Source organism: Xenopus laevis, chromosome 3L (assembly GCF_017654675.1).
Source record: "Xenopus laevis strain J_2021 chromosome 3L, Xenopus_laevis_v10.1, whole genome shotgun sequence".
Classification (NCBI taxonomy): domain Eukaryota; kingdom Metazoa; phylum Chordata; class Amphibia; order Anura; family Pipidae; genus Xenopus; species Xenopus laevis.
In genome coordinates, this window is record NC_054375.1 from 139,469,809 (window position 1) to 139,490,087 (window position 20,279).

At 40.4% G+C, this 20,279-nt stretch overlaps 1 protein-coding gene across 1 annotated transcript in view; it reads left to right on the forward strand.

Moving 5' to 3' along the window:
* Positions 1-4,413: 4,413 nt before the first annotated feature.
* Positions 4,414-20,279, forward strand: part of inpp5a.2.L (inositol polyphosphate-5-phosphatase, 40kDa, gene 2 L homeolog) — a 48,661-nt gene continuing 32,795 nt past the window's right edge. The window contains exons 1-3 of the mRNA XM_018253541.2: positions 4,414-4,565; positions 5,358-5,456; positions 18,435-18,476. Of these exons, the coding sequence (XP_018109030.1) occupies positions 5,400-5,456; positions 18,435-18,476 (99 nt within the window). The 5' untranslated portion in view covers positions 4,414-4,565; positions 5,358-5,399. The remainder of the gene's footprint in view (positions 4,566-5,357; positions 5,457-18,434; positions 18,477-20,279) is intronic.

Sequence of the window (20,279 nt, forward strand, 5' to 3'; positions counted from 1 at the left end):
GTCGGTTACACAGCCTTGATGTGGTCAGAGCCCTCCGTTGGTACATTGAACGGTCCAAGCCCTTCAGGAAGTCCCAGTCATTGTTCATTCTTCCTTCTGGCCCACGCAAAGGTCAGGCAGCATCTAAGATGACCATCTCTCGCTGGATTAAAGAGACAATCAAACATGCCTATCGAGTAAAGGGGAAGAGTCCACCAGACGGTATCCGGGCCCACTCCACTAGAGCGGTGGGGGCCTCCTGGGCGTGGCGAAACTCTGCCTCCCTAGAGCAGATTTGCAAGGCGGCTACTTGGTCTTCCACGCACACCTTTGCTAAATTTTATCATGTTGACACCTTTTCTTCCGCCGAGGCTTCTCTCGGACGGCAGGTGTTACACTCAGTGATTAAGTAATTCTACATTATTGGTCTAGGCTCGGCCCCACCCTGTTGTGTTGGGACTGCTTTGTTAAGTCCCCATCGTTCCCTGTGTCCCCCTTGAGACGGCAGAGAAAACAGGATTTTTTTTACTTACCGTTAAATCTGTTTCTCTGTAGTCGATAAGGGGGACACAGGGCTTCCCGCCCGTCGGCGAGCCGTCGACCATGACTTTTGTCAAAACTGAATTCTCCCCTGGTTATCTGTTCTGCCAGTTTTTTGTTATGTATATAGTTCCCGTTAGCGGCTTTGGAACAAACTGAAGACTGTGTTCAGTGGGAGGGGTTAAGCCTGCTCTGGCACGCCCATTCAATTTAAATAATTCAAGTGTCCTGCCTCCGGAGGATGGAGCTTAACCCCATCGTTCCCTGTGTCCCCCTTATCGACTACAGAGAAACAGATTTAACGGTAAGTAAAAAAAATCCTGTTATCTATCTATCTATCTATCTATCTATCTATCTATCTATCTATCTATCTATCGAGATATAGAGATATAGAGATATAGAGATATAGAGATATAGAGATATAGAGATATAGAGATATAGAGATATAGAGATATAGAGATATAGAGATATATATATCTATCTATATATATATCTCTATATCTATATCTATATCTCTATATCTATATCTCTATATCTCTATATCTATATCTCTATATCTCTATATCTCTATATCTATATCTCTATATCTATATCTCTATATCTCTATATATCTCTATATATCTCTATATATCTCTATATATCTCTATATATCTCTATATATCTCTATATATCTCTATATATCTCTATATATCTCTATATATCTCTATATATCTCTATATATCTCTATATATCTCTATATATATCTATATATATCTATATATATATATATATATATATATATATCTATATATCTATATCTATATATCTATATATCTATATATCTATATATCTATATATCTATATATCTATATATCTATATATCTATATATATATATATATATATATCCTGAATCAGACGCTTGCACTCTGAACCAGTCTTCCATAAACGTGGGTGCAGGGTCAAAGTATTTACTCCTTGGTTAGTGAACCAAAAATATCTTTATTTTTCAGGATGCACAAGTTTGAAAAATAAAGACATTTTTGGTTCACTAACCAAGGAGTTCGGGTCCTCTTGAACTTTATATACTCACAGGACTTGCTGAATCAATCTTTCAAAGGTTTATTTTGCTCAACGTTTTGGTCTCTCAGGCACCCAGATGAAACGGTCTATGCTCGCCTAAGTATGTTAACTTTTAGTATGTTATAGAATGGCCAATTCTAAGCAACTTTTCAATTGGTCTTCATTATATTTTTTTTTTATATATATAATTTTGGAATTATTTCCCTTTTACTTCCAACTCTTTCCATCTTTCAAATAGAGGTCACTGACCCCATCTATAAACAAATGCTCTGTAAGGCTACAAATGTATTGTAGTGCTACTTTTTATTACTGATCTTTCTATTTAGACCCTCTCCTATTCATATTCCAGTCTCTCATTCAAATCATTGCTCGGTTGCTAGGGTAATTTGGACCCTAGCAACCAGATTGCGGAAATTGCAAACTGGAGAGCTGCTGAATAAAAAGCTAAATAACTCAAAACCACAAATAATAAAAAATATAAACTAGTTGCAACTTGTCTCAGAACATCACTCTCTACATCATACTAAAAGTTAACTCAAAGGAGAACAACCCCTTTAAGAGATGAGCGGGATGACAGAAAAGCTGAGCCTTTCAAACACTTTGTTTAGTTCAGTTGTTTTCAGATTGTTCCCCAGAAATAGACTTTTTTTTTTTTTAATTATTTTTTACTGTTTTTCCACAATCTAAGATTAAAGTTGAATGTTAGTGTCTCTGGTGTTTGAGTCTGGCAGCTCAGTAATTCAGGTGCAGACTCTGAACTGTTACAATTTTGCTACATTTAGTTGATCCATTTCTCAGCAGCATCTCTGGATTATTAGCAGCTATTGTATCAAGTCTAACAGCTGCCTGTAATGAAACCCAGAGATTCTGCTCACCAGGGACAAAGATGAGAAATGTATCAACTAAATGTATCAAATTAGAACAGTTTACAGGGTCGGCGACCCCCCTCCCAGAACTGCTTTAGAAGGTGAAAAATGACACTTTACACTTTAATATTAGAAAAATGGTGACACACAGAAAATAGAAAGTAATTGGAAAAAGTTATTTCTGGTGATCTATCTGAAAACTAGTTGTTTAAAGGTGAACAACTCGTTTAACTATTATTATTCAGTGTCTGGGTGTAATATGTACATTTTTTGGTCTTGACTTCACAGTCAGAGGCAGCAAAAATGCTCTCCATGCCTTACTATAAATGGTGCTGAGTAATGGAGAATGATTAGATGGCATGTTGTAGCCTGAATCGAAGTTGTCCGCTTCATAAATGCTCTTTGGTTTTTTTTTGTGTTTGACTGTTTGCTTTTCCATTCTGCCTCTTTTCAACCTGAGATTTTAAAAGCTGTCTAGTTGCTAGGTTTTATTGACCCTGGCAACCACAAAATGCATTAGAACAATTGGCTGGTTGTAAGTTTTAGACAATAGCTACCTCATATTAGTTAAAGGGATCAGGTTCTCTGGATTAACACTATATTAGCTAAAAGGTCTTGTACCCTTATCTTTTGTACTGGCCAGTGTATCTCTCGTTAGAGATTTCGGCATCTCCTTTCTCACAGGCATAATATGAATCATTTGAGAAAACCAGACTCCAAAGTACAGATTGCCGTGTTTATTACATAGGCTGGAACTTGAAGCTTTAAAGAGAGAAGAGTTTCAGGAACCAAGTCAGTGCCCCGGCGTTGCTGGAATGCTCGTAGGTGCAGTGGAAGTGAGTGCAAGTCTGGGTGGAGTGTTGCTGTACGGGTGTAATTTGCTCCTCTGCTGGAGCTGGATCATCTTTATTGTTGGCTTCCCTTGCAAGTTCATTGAAGGTGTTGGCAGAGGAAGCCTTCATCTTTGAAACGCTTGGGCTGCTTGTCTGCTTACCCTGCTTTCTCTTTTGCCCGTTTGAATTTTTTTTAGCATGTTTTTCTGTCCAAGACTTATTTTCACCAGGAGTAGTGGAAGCGGAGGCCTTGTTCCGGTCAGCAAGGGGATGTGGAGAACACTGTGATGTCGAGGAGTGACCCTTCTCATTTGGCATTTCATGGCAACCCGACTGCGTGAAGCTGCATGAAGACTCTTCTGCTTCAGATATCTGCCAGGCCTTCCTCTTCCTGACATTCCCCAAAGCTGCAGTGTTGCACTCCATGGTGGTCCATGTTGGTGTTGCAGACGACAAGGTGATGCTTATCCTGTTTTCAACATATTCTGCTCCATGATGAGTGCTCACTGTAATCTCTGTGCTGGAGTCTGACCCTGTAGTATAAAACCTCACCTCAAGGATTTGGTTGTCCTTTTGTGCCAGAATATCTTTGATTGCCATCCTGATGTTCTTCTTCACTCTAAAGCAGCTGACAGTTGCTCCTTAGCATTTGTTATGTCTCCTACCTGGCACTCGGCTGCTATAAAAGAATGGAACCGGTGGTTAGTGAAGAATGGAATGACGTTGAAACCAAGAAGCCTATTTTGAGAGCAAATTGTACAATAGTAAATTCTGTGAGCTTTAAGGAATGTGTTTGTGTGGGTTTACATCTGAATAGTAGGAGTTACCCTCTGTTGCTCCCCAGACGCTCCTATGCATGACAAGAGCTTCTTGGGTGAAGCGAAGAGCAATGTATACTCGACTCCTATCATAAAATAGAAATAAAATAAGAAGCAATGAGTGATGTAGTTCTGCCATTTAATTATGAACCAAACGCCCTTCAGCATTGTGAAAGAGATTGGGGCTCATCTAAGAGAGAGAGAGCAGTGAAATCAATACACAGGTGACTGAGGGGGAGGGAAGGACTGAGATACCTGAGACGGGAGGCAGACACCTGCAGTGGGAGGGGCAGAAATACCTGATTCAGGAAGGGATCAATGGGCTGACAGGAGAGCAACAGGCATAAACATGAGCACGGTGACATCGTGGGATTTCCATATTCCGAGGAAAGCAGACAGACGCTGCCAGGAATAGCTGAGAGAGGCGTAAGCACTTCCAGCCATTGACTGCTGCTCCTGGATCCTTTTTGTGAGTTCCTCTGCCCTTGTGCTTCTGCCTCTTCTACTTCCTGTGTCCGTCTGTCCTTGTTGTCTGTGCATTTGCATTGTGGCTTCTTCCAGCCTCTGGGATGTATTTGTTGCCATTTCTTTGCTTTGTAGCTCATGACTGTTGTCAGTGTATATGTGGTAGTGTCCCCCGGTGGCACACAGGATATCCCTGTCCCTCTGCTTCTGATATTGTTTTCATTGGGCCATTCTCATTTTGTCTCCTCTTCCTCACATACCTGCCTCTTATATTTCAGCATTTATACTCTATCCATAGCATTTATTTAAACGTAAACTCCCGTTTTACCCCAGAGCAGCAACACAAAGCAGTCGGTCAGTAGTCTGCTTTGATTGGTCTAGTTCAGTAAGAATGACAGGTACAAATACCTGATTGGTTGCTAGGGGTTGCTGTGCCGTGGCACTTTTACATCTGTGTTAAAGTGGCTATACACTGAGAGATGCCAAACGAGCAGATCTCTCCCCGATATGCCCACATTGAGATGGGCGATGGGCTGATCCAATCGTGGGCCCTAGGGCCCAACCATCCTATCATAACGAAGGGTAATGGGCGGTCGGTTTGCGGGACCGCATCAACGAGCAGATTCGGCCGTGACCCAACTGGATTTTTAGTCCTGTCCGATCAACATCTGGCCGACTTTCGGCCAGATATTGATTGGCGAAGCCCGTCTGAGCGCACCATACACGGGCCAATAAGCTGCTGACTCTGTCTGTGGCCACCTTTAGGGATGATGTTCTCTATCTGTTTCTATTGCAGCCTTTCATTCAGTTATTTTCCCTGTAACCAGTGACTGGGGACATGGGGGGACCGGGAGTCATGTTCATAACAGCCAACATTGGATCTCTATCTGACCAGGTAAGTTACTCTCCTCCTCCCCATTTCTCTTCACCTCTGCCAATATTTAAATCTGCCTAGTTATCCCTGTTATCCCTACATGGTGCTGTTTCTTTCTACCTGCTTTGCATACATGGCTTTCTTGGAAATAGTTAAACTGGGAATCTGATTTTAATGTACACACATGGGGGCAGATTTATTAAGGGTCAAATTGAGAATTAGAATTTTTGATTTTTTTCTATGGTCAAAACTGTCAAATTCAACTAGGGAGTTATCCAAACTCGATTCGAGTTTGTTTTTTTTTTAAAAAAAAAAAAAAAAAATTAATTTTCAAGCTTTATCATACTCTGACCCTTTAAGAATTTCAAATTCGACTATTCGCCACCTAAAACCTGCCGAATTACAGTTTAAGTCAATGGCAGAGGTCCAGGGATCAATTCGGCCTTCCTGACATTCGAGTTTTTAATCAAATTCGATTTGAGTTTTCTGGTCGTTTAAATTCATCCAAATTTAAAAATTTTATTAATAAACTCTGACTTGAATTTTTAATTCATTTGAAGTTATGGGAGTTTAAAAAAACTCGTATGAATTCGAAGTTTGACCCTTGATAAATGTGCCTCTTAGAGGTCGGTCATTTTTGAACCGAATCCTAATTTGCATATGCAAATTAGGGGCGGGAGGGAAATTGCGTGACTTTTTGTCAGTAAGTAAAAAATATTTTACCCCTTGGTATTCGGCCGAATCTTTCGCGAAGGATTCAGGGGTTCGGCCGAATGGATTTGGTGCATTCCTAAAAAAAAAAAAATAGTTTTAAAGTACAGGTATGGAATCCATTATCTGGAAACCCAATATCTAGAAAGCTCTTAATTACGGAAAGGCCACCTCCGACAGACTCCCATTTCGATCAAATAATTAACATTTCTCTGCCGTCTCAAGGGGGGCACAGGGAACGATGGGGTTAAGCTCCATCCTCTGGAGGCAGGATACTTGATATTTAAATTAAGGGGGTGTGCCAGAGCAGGCTTCACCCCCCACACTGTACACTATAATCAGTTTTACAAGTGTCCTGCTCCAGGGAGGATGGATACCCATCATTCAGATGGATTCTTCAGTCAGCTGAGTCTGACACCCGGGGTGAAGCCTAGAACAGGGCTACCTGTTCTTACGTTAGCTAACCCACTACGAACCTGGGGTTCAGAACCTGGCCATTCAGACTATACCGACCATCCAGACGGATCCCTGCGCTGAGAGTACCAGAGCAGATGGTCTGGCCGGTGTGAGGGGTAAGTGGCATATTTTACCTGCGGGTTTATGTCTGGGGGGGACCCCCTCATGCAACTGCATTGCGTAGGTGGCAAGGGCTACTATTTCCACAGCTCCCCCCCGCGCCCTTCTTACTACCTGCCTAAACCTTGTCAGCCAGTACTTGTCTTCCTCTCCCTGGACTGCAGCGGGTTTTGCACAGTATAGCGTCCTAAGCCAAGCAGAAGAGAGCAGCCAGGGAGGGGAAAAGGAGCCTGCCTATTTTTTCAGTGGAACGCATCATGTGTTCCAGCAGGCGCCATCTTCTCCCAAGCGGTCTTCTTCCTGCTTTGACCGGCGTTTTTGGCGCATGCGCAGTAGGAGAAATTTACTGGTACGGATCTACTGCGCATGCGCCAAAAGTCACAAAGTGAAATCGGAAAACTTTGTGACTTTTGGCGCATGCGCCAAAAACGCCGGTCAAAGCAGGAAAAAGACCGCTTGGGAGAAGATGGTGCCTGTGAACTCCGTGGACTGGACCTGCACAGAGGGGTGAGTAACAAGTTAGGGGCATTTGCCCGGCGGGACAGGTAGACCAGGAGGGAGGGGGGGCAACACAGGGGAGGGTTTTTGCGCCCAGGGAATTTCCTTCTCCTTTAAAAGCTGGTCGGCAGATATTAGCTCAAAGAAAGAGTTAACTTCACTTCCATTTAAGGGACAGAGATTGTTCGGAGAGGAACTCGAAAAGATGATCGGCCCGTATGAATGCAGAGCGACAACGTCACCACAGTGGCTTAAATAAATCACCAAGGAGCAACACAAAGTCAGTTGGCGCTGGTGGAAGCCAGGAAGATTCTGCCCAGGGCGGAGACCAACTCCGTTCAGCCATACGTATTCCGGGAGTAGCAACACGAAGGCAGACTTCTCAGCCGGAATCAACTGGACCCAGAGGAATGGGAACTGCATCCAGAGGCCTTCGAGCAACTCGTAAGCACCTGGGGACGACCAAGCATAGACCTAATGGCGTCCAGACTCAATTGAAAGACAGCAAGGTTCTTCGTTCGCCACCGAGATCCGCTAGCTGCAGGCATAGATGCCATGACTCCGCACTGGCACTTCTATCTAGCTTATGTCTTTCCACCTCTACCCATGCTTCCACGAGTTTTCAAAAAGATAAAGAGGTCCATCTGGCGGAATAGGGGACTAGCAGAGGATGTCCAACTATGTTTAAAGCACGCAAATCATCCTCTTCCAAATCATACCATAGAGTGTGGCGCACCTACTCTAACTGGTGCAGAGCAGCTGAATTTACCTTCTCTGAGCTTGACATTCCTAGAGTGTTGTCATTCCTCCAGCACGGATTACAGTCCAGGTGTCTGCCCTGTCAGTCCTGTTCCAACATAAGCTGGCAAATGAAGATGCAATACGCACATTCCTGCAAGGAGTAGCTCATATAGCCCCTCAGTTCCGCCCACCGGTGGCAGGATGGGATCTCAACGTCGTGCTGGAAGCACTGCTCGATCCTCCATTTGAACCTATGAACTTGATTTCCGACACATGGCTGACGTGGAAGGTTGTATTCCTCATGGCAATTTCATCCACTCGGAGAGTGTCTGAACTCAGCGCCCTGTCCTGTGACCCACCCTTTTTGACCTTTCATTAGGATAAAGCCGTACTCTGTACAGTTCCAACCTTTCTGCCTAAAGTTGTTTCATCATTCAATGTGAACCAAGAGATTAAAGTGCCATCGATGTGTCCGGACCCTAAGAATAGCAAGGAACGCCGGATACACAGCCTGGATGTAGTCAGACACTACGGTGGTACATAGAACAGTCTAGGCCATTCCGAAAGTCACAGTCGCTGTTCGTTCTTACCTCTGGCCCACGTAGAGGGCAGGCAGCCTCAAAGACTACTATTGCCCGTTGGATCAAAGAGACTATCAAGCAGGCCTATTTGGCGAAGGGAAGAACCCCACCAGAAGGGATTTGGGCTCATTCCATTCCTGCGGTGGGGGCCTCCTGGGCGTGGCATAACTCTGCCTCATTAGAGCAGATTTGCAAGGTGGCCACTTGGTCCTCCTTTACATTGTGGACACCTATTCCTTGGCTTAGGCCTCCCTCGGTCGAAAGGTGTTACAATCAGTAATTCACTAAATAGCACTGGTCTAGGCTCGCTCCCACCCTGCTATTTTGGGGCTGCTTTGGTAAGTCCCCATCGTTCCCCATGTCCCCCTTGAGACGGCCGAGAAAACAGGATTTTTATAATCACCGTTAAATCTGTTTCTCTGTAGTCGAAAAGAGGGACACAGGGCTTCCCGCCCGTCAGCGAGCCGTCGACTTGACCGTTTGGTCTCGGTGAATAATCCCCTGGTTACCAGTTCTGCCAGTTTTTGTTTAATGTTATACAGTTCCGTTAGCAGCTTTGGAACAACCTGATTATAGTGTACATTGTGGGGGGTTAAGCCTGCTCTGGCACGCCCCCTTAATTTAAATATCAAGTGTCCTGCCTCCGGAGGATGGAGCTTAACCCCATCGTTCCCTGTGTCCCCCCTTTTCGACTACAGAGAAACAGATTTAACGGCGAGTATAAAAATCCTCTTTTTTACAAATGATTTCCTTTTTCTCTGTAATAATAAAACAATATTTTAAACATGGTTCCAACTAAGATATATAATTAATCCTTATTGGACGCAACACAATTCTATTCGGTTTAACTAATGATCAAACAATTATTTAATAGACCAGGGCAGGTACAGCAGTACATTATATTATATTAATTAATACCACTTTCATTTTTCTGGTGTTGCTGTTCCTTTTAATGATTGTCTACTTTTTAGCAACTTTTTTCATTTGGCCTTTTTTATGTTTTTGAATGATATACATTTCCTATTCTACGTCAGCTGATTCTAGTATAGTGATGTTACCTAACTCCTTTCCTACTGTAACTGTGGGGATGGACCACTGTTTGGAAACAAATGGCATAATGCAGCCAAGTCTTTATGAAATACAGAATAGAGTGCAACAGGCTGATGATCTCTTTGAGGTTGTGCGTCCATGCTGTTTATCAGAATTACAGGTATTATTTGTTTGCCCCCTCCCATTATTCCAGTTGAAGATTTGCATTGCTTGTGGATGGGGACACGCTGGTTTTGTGCTGGCTATGAATATGCAAATACCTTTCAGATATTTTCCTCTCTGACAATTAGTGCTATCTGCACTTTTATTGGAGTTGTAGTTTAATATTCCCAGCTGATGCCTGAAACCACTTTAAACCACTTTGTCATTCTGCTGAATGGGGAACTGCCTTGCTTAGCCGCACTGTAGCAAGGACACGGATTTCCATATTGTATAGCAGCCTCAGTAGTACAATATAGTAGGACAACAGGACATGATAGACTTTAAGATTGATATCTTGTTCTTTCTAAACTATCATGCATCCCGAAAAATGGGCCCTACTCCTGGGCCAAATAGCTCTGAAGCTGTAGGGTCACCAAATGCAGTTTTAATGGAGAAACAAACCCTTAATAAAAATACCCCTACCCCCTACCCTAAATAGACCCCTCGTCCTCCACCTCAGCCTAGCTGCCCCCCCCTGGGCAAATGCCCCTAACGCTTTACTTAACCCTCCTCGCAGATTCTGTCCTGCGGAGTTCACGGCAGCCATCTTCTTCTCTTTGGTAATCTTCGGCATGAGACCGGCGAAGCTTACAAAAAATTGCCGAAGCGCCGGTCTCATTCTGAAGATTACCAAAGAGAAGAAGATGGCGCCCGTGTACTCCGCTGGACAGAATCTGCACTGAGGGGTAAGTAGAGACTTAGGGGCATTTGCCTAGGGGGGCAGCTAGGCTAGGGGTAGGAGAGGTCTATGTACGGTAGGGGGTACGTGTTTTTTTTATTAAAGGAGAAGGAAAGGTAAAACCTAAGTAAGCCTTATCAGAAAGGTCCATCTAAATATACCAGTAAACCCCCAAAGTAGTGCTGCTCTGAGTCTCCTGTCAAAAGTAACACAGCATTTCTTTCCTTCTATAGTGTACACATGGGCTTCTGTATCAGACTTCCTGCCTTCAGCTTAAAACTCATTACCCTGGGCAAGAGCATGCTCAGTTTGTTCCTCTCCCCCCCCCTTCTCTGCTGTAATCTGAGCCCAGAGCAGGGAGAGACTCAGGCAGGAAGTGATGTCACACCACATTAATATTGCAGCTCCTATCCTAAACAAACAGAGAGCTTCTAGAGCTTTTTACTCAGGTATGGTAAAACATTCTACAGAATAAATATAGCATTCTAGCTTGCACTATTGTAGCTAATCTATTGGCAATAAAATGCCTCCGTAGCTTTCCTTCTCCTTTAAGGGTTTGTTTCTCCTTTAAGGTGGCCATAGACGCACCGATAATATTGTACAAAATTTTCTTTACAATATTTGGTGCGTGTATGGTGGCAGACCAGCCGGCCGATATCGACAGAAGACTTGGATATCGGTTTGTTCATCGATCGATCGGGCCGGCTGGAGAATTTTTATGAACATCAGCCATTGTTAGTGCTGAATCGTTGGTAGAATTGTATTGTTTCTACCTGTATATCTGACGATTCAGCTCTACACGTGTGTTGAAACGAACGATCTTTCCTGGAAACATCTTTTCCATGAAATATCGTAATTATAACGTCTATGGCCACCTTAACAGAAGCCCAGCTTAAAGACCAATCAGGGCAGGATTTAGGGGGTGAGTGCTCTGAATTGAATTTTCTGGCCAGGTTTGTATGCCACTATAATGTGAACAAGTGTTGCACCACAAAGGTGGCCTTACTTCAAAAAAGTCTGAAACCCTCTGTTATATATATATATATTGGAATGGTAGACACATACATATTGTACCAGTACATTATCACCCCCCCAGTGTATTTTGTAAATATTTTAGTAATAATTTCAAGGGGTTGTTCACCTTTGAGATAACTTTGAGTATGATGTAGAGAATTTGCAATTGGTTTTCATTTTTTATTATTTGTGGTTTTTGAGTTATTTAGCTTTTTATTCTGCAGCTCTGCTGTTTGAAATATCAGCAATCTGGTTGCTAGGGTCCTAATTCCCCTAGCAACCATGCACTGATTTGAATAAGAGACTGGAATATGAATAGGAGAGGCCTGAATAGAAAGATGACTAATAAAAGTATTAATAACAATACATGTGTAGCCTTACAGAACATTTGTTTTTTAGATGGGATCAGTGACCCCCATTTGAAAGCTGGAAAGAGTTGTAAGAAGAAGGCAAATAATTCAAAAACTCTTAAATATAATGAAAGCCAAATGAAAAGTTGCTTAGAATTAGCCATTCTTGGTTGATCTTTAAGATTCCTTTTAGTATGTTATAGAATGGCCAATTCTAAGTAACTTTCATTTGGCCTTCAGTCTTAAATCTTCATTATTTATTTTTTATAGTTTTTTCTTCTGACTCTTTCCGGCTTTCTAAAGGGGGGGTCACCGACCCCATCTAAATGCTCTGTAAAGCTACAAATGTATTTCATTGCTACTTATTACCCATCTGTCTATTCAGGCCTCTCCTATTCATATTCCCAGTGTCGGACTGGCCCACCGGGATACCAGGAAAGCTCCCGGTGGGTCCAGGTGTCAGTTGCCCCTCATACTGTTAAACATTTGGCCTATTTCATGGTCATTACCTATGAAGCTAAATAGATGGAATAATAGTTTATAGTATGTAAAGAATAGTGATTAGAAGAATAGAGGTTGAATGAGGTGAGGAAGATTAATAGTACTGAGACTGGGCCCCTGGTCTAAGGTTCTTGGATGGGCCCCTGGTGTCCCAGTCCGACACTGCATATTCCAGTCTCTTATTCAAATCAATGCATGGTTGCTAGGGTAATTACATTGCTGAATCAGCAGGAGAGCTGCTGATTAAAAAGCTAAATAACTCAAAAACCCAGGGCCTGATTTACATAGCGGGTGCCCCTAGACACACTGCTGTTTGTCACCTCCCCATGCCTTCATTTGTTCATATGCACAAATTTTCATCATCATATCGGGAGCACTGGACATTGGCGCATGGAAAATTAAAAGAACTCTTATATCTCATGTTCAGCCCCAGATCTTCCGAACCAATGTGAGTGTGGTTGGGTTTCATGCCGCCCCTAAAATCCTGCCGCCCTAGGCCCTGGCCTTTCCACAAATCTGGGCCTGCAAAAACCACAAACAATAAAAAAAACAAAAAAACAATCCAATTGCAAATTGTCTCCGAATATTGCTCCAGGTCATACAATTGAATTTAAAGATGAACAACCCCTTTAACTAATTAAATGTTAACATAAAGGCGATTGTCCCCTTTAAGAGTCATCAATTAAGGAAATGCTAGATACTTGTCTTTTTGCAAGGGTCATACCACTGTAGTCTCAAAAGACGGAGAATGTAAGTAACTGCTGTAATTCAGATAGTCAAGCCAGAAATCTGTTCTTGAAAGCAACCAACCCAGCTTGAATCGTTTTAGTCCCTCAAGCTATCAGCCATCCCAGTAGACCAGACCTAATAACATAGGATGGAAACCTAGGTGCAAATCCCAGAACTGTAATTGAATTAACATTTAACTCCTTCTTACTGTAAAGTGATCCTGGCATGATAGTGTTTGCCATCTAGTGTCCATATAGACTAACTGAATATCATTTATGTCTCTCAACATGTGAGATTCAAATAGCAGTCCCCTTGAGAAGGTCTGTGTAGTAGAAATGAAATCTAAAGAGATCAGCCTGGTCAATGCAAAAGCGAAGTATTGGATGAAAAAAAAAACATAATGGGAGGTTACCTTCAGTGAACACTGCATGTCAGAATGATCAGCGCGTCCAGTGATATAAGCTGTTAAAATGATGGGCAAATCCTGGTGTCTAATGATTTGACAGTTGGCCGGGCCCATAATATGATTGACAGCTTCACTGGCCAATAAAGAGGCTCAGAAGTCAGGGAGACAAGTTGTTCTGATAACATGTACACAATGTCAGTGCCTTAGTGTATAAGTCATGGAAAGCATATATGTTACAGGTATAGGATCTGGAAACCTGTTATCCAGGAAGCTCCGAATTACAGAAAGGCCGTCTCCCTTAGACTCCATTTTAATCAAATAGTTGCATTTTTATAAATTGACTTCCTTTGTAACTGTAATAATAAAGCAGTGCCGTGTACTTGATCCCAGTGAGGCCAAACAATCCTATTGTGTTTATTTCATGTTGTTCGCCATTGAGTTAATTTTTAGTATGATGTAGAGAGTGATATTCGGAGACAAATTGCCATTGGTTTTCATTTTTTATTATTTGTGGTTTTTGTGTTATTTTGCTTTTTATTCAACCGCTCTCCAGTTTGCAATTTCAGCAGTCTCCTATTACCAAATTCCCCTAGCAACCATGCATTGATGTGAATAAGAGACTGGAATATGAATAGGAGAGGCCTGAATAGAAAGATCGGTAATGAAAAGTAGCACTAACGTGTAAATGTGTAGCCTTACAGAGCATTTGTTTTTAGATGGGGTCGGTGACCCCCATTTAAAAAGCTGGAAAGAGTCAGAAGAAGAACACAGATAATTAAAACACTATAGAAAATAAATAATTAAAAAGTTTGCTTAGAATTAGCCATTCTATAACATGCTAAAAGTTAACTTAAAGGTGAACCACCCTTTTAAAAAATGTTTTGGATTATTTTTTATTTTTTTTTATGAACATAAACATACAAGGAAAAAGGAAAGTAAAGGTAGGAAGGAAATAGTAGAGGTAGTAATTAGGACTGAATTAAACATTTGCCTACAAGTATAAAAATACATGTGCCAAAGGGTTTACATGATTTTGTAGTAGACTTAAGTTATGGTGATCCAAATTACAGAAAGATCCCTTATCCGGAAAACCCCAGATCCCAAGCATTCTGGATAAGAGGTTCCATACCTGTCTTTCAGATTGCATACACAAGTATAAGGAGAAATACTGGTCCAAGGTATAACCAGACTGTACTGGCAGATACAATAAATAGTAACAAGGGCTTATAACAAGGTTACTGCTATTAATGCAGAGAGTACAGTGTTATTACAGAATGTAATTTCTTTCTTTGTGGCAACTTAGAGAGGGGTATTTGTCCTTCCTTGGTGTCACACAGAAAGTAGGTATGAATGATTTGGGTGGGCGGTTGATGGATATGCTTTTAGTTCAACATTTGCTTTTGTGTGAATCTTCCACTATACCATTGGTTTGTATTTCTGGTACAGAATTGGTTACTCAAGGATTTGTGCCTTGGCTTGTGAGGTTCATCTTTGTTATTGGTGTTCTGAAAGAATACAGTGAGGCCCATAAATATTTGGACAGAGACAACTTTTTTCTAATTTTGGTTCTGTACGTTACCACAATGAATTTTAAATGAAACAACTCCGATGCAGTTGAACTGCAGACTTTCAGCTTTAATTCAGTGGCTTGAACAACAAGATTGCATAAAAATGTGAGGAACTAAAGCCTTTTTTTAACACAATCACTTCATTTCAGTGGCTCAAAAGTAATTGGACCATTGACTCAAAGGCTATTTCATTGGCAGGTGTGGGCAATTCCTTTGTTATTTCATTATCAATGAAGCAGATAAAAGCCCTGGAGTTGATTTGAGGGGGGGGGGGGGGGGTATTTGTATGTGGAAGATTTTGCAGTGAACAGACAACATGCGGTCAAAGGAGCTCTCCATGCAGGTGAAACAGCTGGCCATCGACGCAAAGATCCGATTTGTATGATTTTCGGACCGTTTGTGGAGAGTCCCGGCATTATTCGTCCCACGGAGATCGGTTGTTTGGTCGATCGGACAGGTTAAAAGATTTATCAGCTGCCGTTAATATCTCTGCGTGGATTGCTGATCGGATGATTTTCAGTGGGAGACTGACTCCCACTAGCTTTTGTCGGGCAGAACATCGGCTGATCTGTTCTTTTACTACTTTATTTGATCTGACTGGTTAATGGCAGGTCGGGAGATGGGGAAGTCTGATCGTTTGAGGTAGGGATGCACCGAATCCACTATTTTGGATTCGGCCGAACCCCTGAATCCATCACAAAGGATTCGGCCAAATATGTGAACCAAATCCAAATCCTAATTTGCATATGCAAAATAGGGGTGGGAAGTTGAAAACATTTTTTACTTCCTTGTTTTGTGACAAAAAGTCACGCAATTTCCTTCTCCGCCCCTAATTTGCATATGCAAATTTGGATTTGGATTCAGTTTGGCCGGGCAGAAGGATTCGGCCGAATCCTGCTGAAAAGGCAGAATCCCGAACCAAATCCTGGATTCGGTGCATCCCTAGTTCGAGGATTGGCCAGCTTTAAGATGCAAAAACAGAAAAACCCATCTGAGAAATTGCTACAATATTAGGAGTGGCAAAATCTACAGTTTGGTACATCCTGAGAAAGAAAAAACACTGGTGAAGTCAGCAACACAAAAAGACCTGGACGTCCACGGAAGACAACAGTGGTGGATGATCGCAGAATCATTTCCATGATGAAGAGAAACCCCTTCACAACAGCCAAACAAGTGAACAACACTCTCCAGGAGGTAGGCGTATCTATATCCAAGTCTACCATAAAGAGAAGACGGCATGAAAGTAAATACAGAGGGTGCACTGCAAGGTACAAGCCACTCATAAGCATCAAGAATAGAAAGGCTAGATTGGACTTTGCTAAAAAAAAAAATCTAAAAAAGCCAGCACAGTTCTGGAAAAACATTCTTTGGACAGATGAAACCAAGATCAACCTCTAGCGGAATGATGGCAAGAAAAAAGTATGGAGAAGTTTTGGAACAGCTCATGATCCAAATCATAGCACATCATGTATAAAACATTTGGGAGGTGTGATGGCTTGGGTGTGCATGGCTGCCAGTGGCACTGGGACACTAGTGTTTATCCATCATGTGACACAGGACAGAAGCACAAGAATGAATTCTGAGCTGTTCAGAGACACTGTCTGCTCAAATCCAGCTAAATACAGTCACATCGATTGGGAGGCGTTTCATAATGACCCAAAACATACAGCCAAAGCAACCCAGGAGTTTATTAAAGCAAAGAAGTGGAATATTCTTGAATGGCCAAGTCAGTCACCTGATCTGAATCCAATTGAGCTGCATTTCACTTGTTGAAGACTAAACTTCGGACAGAAAGGCCACAAACAAACAGCAAGTGAAAGCCGCTGCAGTAAAGGCCTGGCAGAGCATTAAAAAGGAGGAAACCCAGAATCTGGTGATGTCCATGAGTTCAAGACTTCAGGCTGTCATTGTCAGCAAATGGGTTTCAACCAAGTATTAGAAGTGAACATTTTATTTTCAGTTTTTTAATTTGTCCAATTACTTTTGAGCCCCTGAAATGAAGTGATTGTGTTAAAAAAAGGCTTTCGTTTTTTGCTTTAGTGCAATGTTTTTGTTGAACCCACTTCATTAAAGCTGAAATTAAATGAGAGTTGTTTCATTTCAAATTCATTGTGGTAATGTACAGAACCAAAATTAGAAAAAAAGTTTTCAGTCCAAATATTTATGGGCCCAACTGTACATTAGTTCTGATGCTCAGTACAGTGTCTGTACGGTATCCAGCTACACATCCAGGGGTTAAGATTCGAGTTGTGTTTTCCATGAAAATTCAAGTTATCTAAGTTATTTTTCTGGGCAAAAAATTTTTTTTAAAGCTTTATTATACCCCGACCCTGGAAATAGCTTGAATCTGAAAATCCACCATCTAAAACCTGTCGAGGTGTAGTACAAGTCAGTGGCAAAAGTCCCTTGAACCATTTGAAGATGTTAATAGCCTTCATGATGTTCGAGTTATTTTTGGAGGGTTTCGACCAAAAACTTGATCAATTTGAGTGATTCCAGTTTTTGGGATTCGCAATTCGAATTTGCTGATTTGAGTTTTTTTCCATTCAAGTTTTTTCTTCAATAAGAAAGTGATGTGCGGGTCAGGGTTTATATACTCTCGCGAGCAGACGCGAGAGTATATAACCTGAAGTCGGATGGTGGCATTTGAAGGTGGCGGACGGTGAGAGCAGGAGAAGAGCTCAACCACCACCCGCGAGGAGCACTGCGAGGTCGGCCCGCACATCACTAATAAGAAACCATTCGAGTTGTGAGTTCATTCGAGTTCATTTCAGGTATAAAAAAAAACTCAAAACTCGACCTTTGATAAATAACCCCCTAATGTCTGCATGTTTATATCATGGGGCTACACAAGCTGTGCTTGGCTCTGTCACAGGAACATATCGCCGGCAGCTGTCACCATGGACTAAACATCCATTAATAGAAGTGTTTCAAAAACAATGTATACTTAATAGAAATGTGTTGAAAATCGATTTATTTTGACATGAAGCAGATGGCAGCTGACCCGAACTGCTTATTGTTACGGGTCTGAAAACAATCGTTTGCTGAAAGTCTCCGCCTACATACAGAAATGGGGAGATGTGGAAATTCTATACTGTGTGCCTTAAAGGGGTGGTTCACCTTTAGGGTAAATTTTATTATGTTATAGAACGGCCAAAAATAACACAAAATTGCACATCCCTTTACTCCTGGGTAATAAAACTGCCCCAGAGGGGATGTGACCGTTCCACCCAATATAGATCTAGTAACAAACGTGGGTATGTAGAAGTCTATGTATGCTTAAAGCAACGGTATCACAATCAGAATAACTGTTCTGTATTTATATCTATTTCATACAGATCATTCATTTTATAATAATATAATATTTTATAATAATATTTCTTTATTTAAACAGCCGGGAGACATGCAGAAGAACTGGTTCCATGAACTGTTTAAGGTAAAAGATTCCTGCCTATCACACACACACTATATGCCCATAACACACATGCTTCATAACATAACATAGGCTGAAAACACATACACATAGACAGAAGGACAGATTATTGCACTTATCAAGGCTTACCGGTGCTAAAAAAAATATATTTGTCACTGAGCCACATTGTAAACTTCCTCTGGGACAAACCAGAGCACAGTGTGACCCTTCAGCTCTCAGCCTTGTTAAAAACAAAATTCCAATTCCTGATCACAAACATGTAGCACTGATCCAGTATTGCAGCATGCAGTAGTCTTATACTTATTGCATGTATCCAGAAAATGCAGAATTGTTTAGCAAGCCCATATATATATATATATATATATATATATATATATATATATATATATATATATATAGATATATATATATAGATATAGATATAGATATATATAGATATATATAGATATATATAGATATATATAGATATATATAGATATATATAGATATATATAGATATATATAGATATATATATATAGAGATATATAGAGATATATAGAGATATATAGAGATATATAGAGATATATAGAGATATATAGAGATATATAGAGATATATAGAGATATATAGAGATATATAGAGATATAGATATAGATATAGATATAGATATAGATATAGATATAGATATAGATATATATATAAATATATACATATAGATATATATAAATATATACATATATATATATATAAATATATATATATATGTGTATTTATATATATATATATACTGTATATATATATATATTACGGATGCACTGCTGTGTTCAGGCAAATTTTATATAACGGAATCCAAAAATGTGATATTTACATACACATACAGTGAAACCTTAATTTTACATCCCCTGATTTTATTTTCCCTAGTTTTTCATTGTTGTTTTATGGTCCCACCTATATATTATGCATAATATACATTTCCCTGATTTTACATTTTCCTGGATTTTACAACAGTTTTTCTGGTCCCCTGAAAAACGTTAAATGGGGGTTCTACTGAATATCTAATACACAAGAGCTATGAATATCCTGTAAATTATCCTTACAGGTGTTTATGATGTCATCGGTTATAATCAGAGCTTAGTGATGTCATTTCTGTCATGACTCACTGAAACTTGTGTATATATATATGTATATATATGTCTGTCTATATATATATATATATATATATATATATATATATATATATATATATATATATATATATATATATATATATATATATATATATATATATATATATATATATAATAAAACAGGGGGGTTGTGGGAGCACTCTAAAGGCTTTAAAGTATATATAAGTATAATAAATGCTATTGCATATGTACCCAAAACAGGGGTTATTTTGTTACAAAGTTATGATCATAAAATTGATAAGCCACCATACCACGTCAAGGTAAACCCCGAATGGCGGTCCCTAACTTGTTTTATATTTTATGTGCATTTTAGCATTACCTGTAATCAATGTCCGTTGAACGCTGTTTTTTCACTAAGGGCTAAATCCTCTGTTTTGATATTATATATATATATATATATATATATATATATATATATATATATATATATATTTATAAACCGTGCTTAATGATGTCATTGGTACTTCTAATCGGAGCTTAGTGATGTCATTTCTCACTGAAACGTGTGTATTATAATAAATAAAACCTCAGAGTTCCATGACCTGTATAAAAACACTCGACTTCTGTCTCATGCTTTTATATGGTCATGAAACTCCTCTGTAACTTTACCTGTATCCTTGTATTTTACAAGAGGAGTTAC